The 1,760-nt window shown below is 47.6% G+C and overlaps 1 protein-coding gene across 1 annotated transcript in view; it reads right to left on the reverse strand.

Moving 5' to 3' along the window:
• Positions 1-1,760, reverse strand: part of LOC107575585 (kelch-like protein 8) — a 10,585-nt gene that overhangs the window by 5,751 nt on the left and 3,074 nt on the right. The window contains exons 3-4 of the mRNA XM_016261939.1: positions 1,206-1,396; positions 554-1,129 (exon numbers count right to left, since the gene is read on the reverse strand). Of these exons, the coding sequence (XP_016117425.1) occupies positions 554-1,129; positions 1,206-1,388 (759 nt within the window). The 5' untranslated portion in view covers positions 1,389-1,396. The remainder of the gene's footprint in view (positions 1-553; positions 1,130-1,205; positions 1,397-1,760) is intronic.

Consider the following 1,760-nt stretch of genomic DNA (forward strand, 5'->3'; position numbering starts at 1 on the left):
ATTTTGCTTGGTTGGAACAGCAGCTACACTAATTATGTCTCTATGTGTTTCTCTGTTTCTGCTGGGATTAACATCCCGTGGTAACTAGGATTTACACAAGCTTCAGTCTGGATTCAGAACACCTGAGAAGAGATGATGCAAGCCCTCAGAGGACCTCAGATGATGCCAACCCTGAAACAACATACACAACTACCACATTTTGCTATAAGTTTGATTGCATCATATCATATAATATTATAATTATCATATAATAATTGCTGTTAATAGTGTTCATCGTCTGTTTGATTACGTCTTTAATTGATTTTTCATGTTTCTGTGTCTTATTATAATTATCATATAATAATTGCTGTTAATAGTGTTCATCGTCTGTTTGATTACGTCTTTAATTGATTTTTCATGTTTCTGTGTCTTGTCACGGTCATTCTGCTTATGCTGTGGAAGCTTCTGTCACCAAAACAAATTCCTCGTATGTGTAAACATAGGCTACCTGGCAAAAAAGCCCTTTCTAATTATGATACTAAAAAGTGTGTGTAAAAATGATCCCCCAACAAACTTTCCATTCCAGCCCTGAGCAGCTAACCTGAGACATGATCTGATCCAGCCAGACGTCATGGTGCTTCAGGTTGGCTTTGAGCCATTTGACGGCGGCGTTGTACACTTGAGTCTCAGACTGAATGTTCAGGTCACCGGAGGCCAGCAGCGTCTTGAGGTGCTGCGGCGAGACGCAGATGAAGTCCTCACACTCCACCACTTCTCTGAAATGCTTGCAGGCGTAGCGGTCAGCCATGTCCATCAGGTCCACCCTGTTGTGACTCTCTGCGAAGGTGCGGACGGCCAGACAGTTGGAGGGGTGGAAGTGAGCTTTCATGTATTCACAGCAGGCCCGAGCGATCAGCTCCACCTGCAGGATACACGCCGCGTACAGCAGCGGCTGAACGTTATCCACCGTCAGCGTCAGCTGCGAGGAGTACGCGAAACACACCAGGTCCTGGATGGCATCGGCGTCGAAATCTCGAATCTCAATCAAGTCCTGTTTGGCCTCGGCCATATCTGAGAGGAACATGGCACGAAAGTACGGCACCACGCAGGCCAGAACCAGTTTGTGACATGGTATCAGTCGGTTTCCGACCTTGAGTGAAAAACAAAAGAGAGAGAATTAGAAACAGAAGAAGCTGCTGTGTGACTATATTCACTGCGTCAGATACCTTCAGAGTGACGTCACACAGCTCTCCGTTGTCGTAAAACTGTCTGAGGGAGTTGTGGAAATCCTTCCAGGCCTCTTTAGCCTCAAACACATACGATCCGTCCGCGTCGCCCTCGCTATTACACGGCTGCGGCGAGCGTTTCTGCTGCTTCCCATGTTCTGGCACCATGTCTCGCTCACACATGTCGACACCTGCACACACACACATTCAAGAGTAAGGCAATCCAAGTATAGAGCGGTATAGAATAGACTCTGAACACATAATACTCAAATAGAACAAAATACATCTCAAACGAGAAGACGCACACACACAGTCCACACACACACACACACGGTCCACACTCACACATACACGGTCCACACTCACACACACACGGTCCACACTCACACACACACGGTCCACACACACACACGGTCCACACACACAGACACGGTCCTCCACACACACACTCGGTCCTCCACACACACACATGGTCCACACTCACACACGGTCCACACACATACTCATGGTCCTCCACACACACTCACAGACACGGTCCTCCACACCCACTCGCTC

The sequence above is a fragment of the Sinocyclocheilus grahami genome, unplaced genomic scaffold (genome assembly GCF_001515645.1).
Source record: "Sinocyclocheilus grahami isolate Dianchi unplaced genomic scaffold, SAMN03320097.WGS_v1.1 scaffold2737.1, whole genome shotgun sequence".
Taxonomy (NCBI): domain Eukaryota; kingdom Metazoa; phylum Chordata; class Actinopteri; order Cypriniformes; family Cyprinidae; genus Sinocyclocheilus; species Sinocyclocheilus grahami.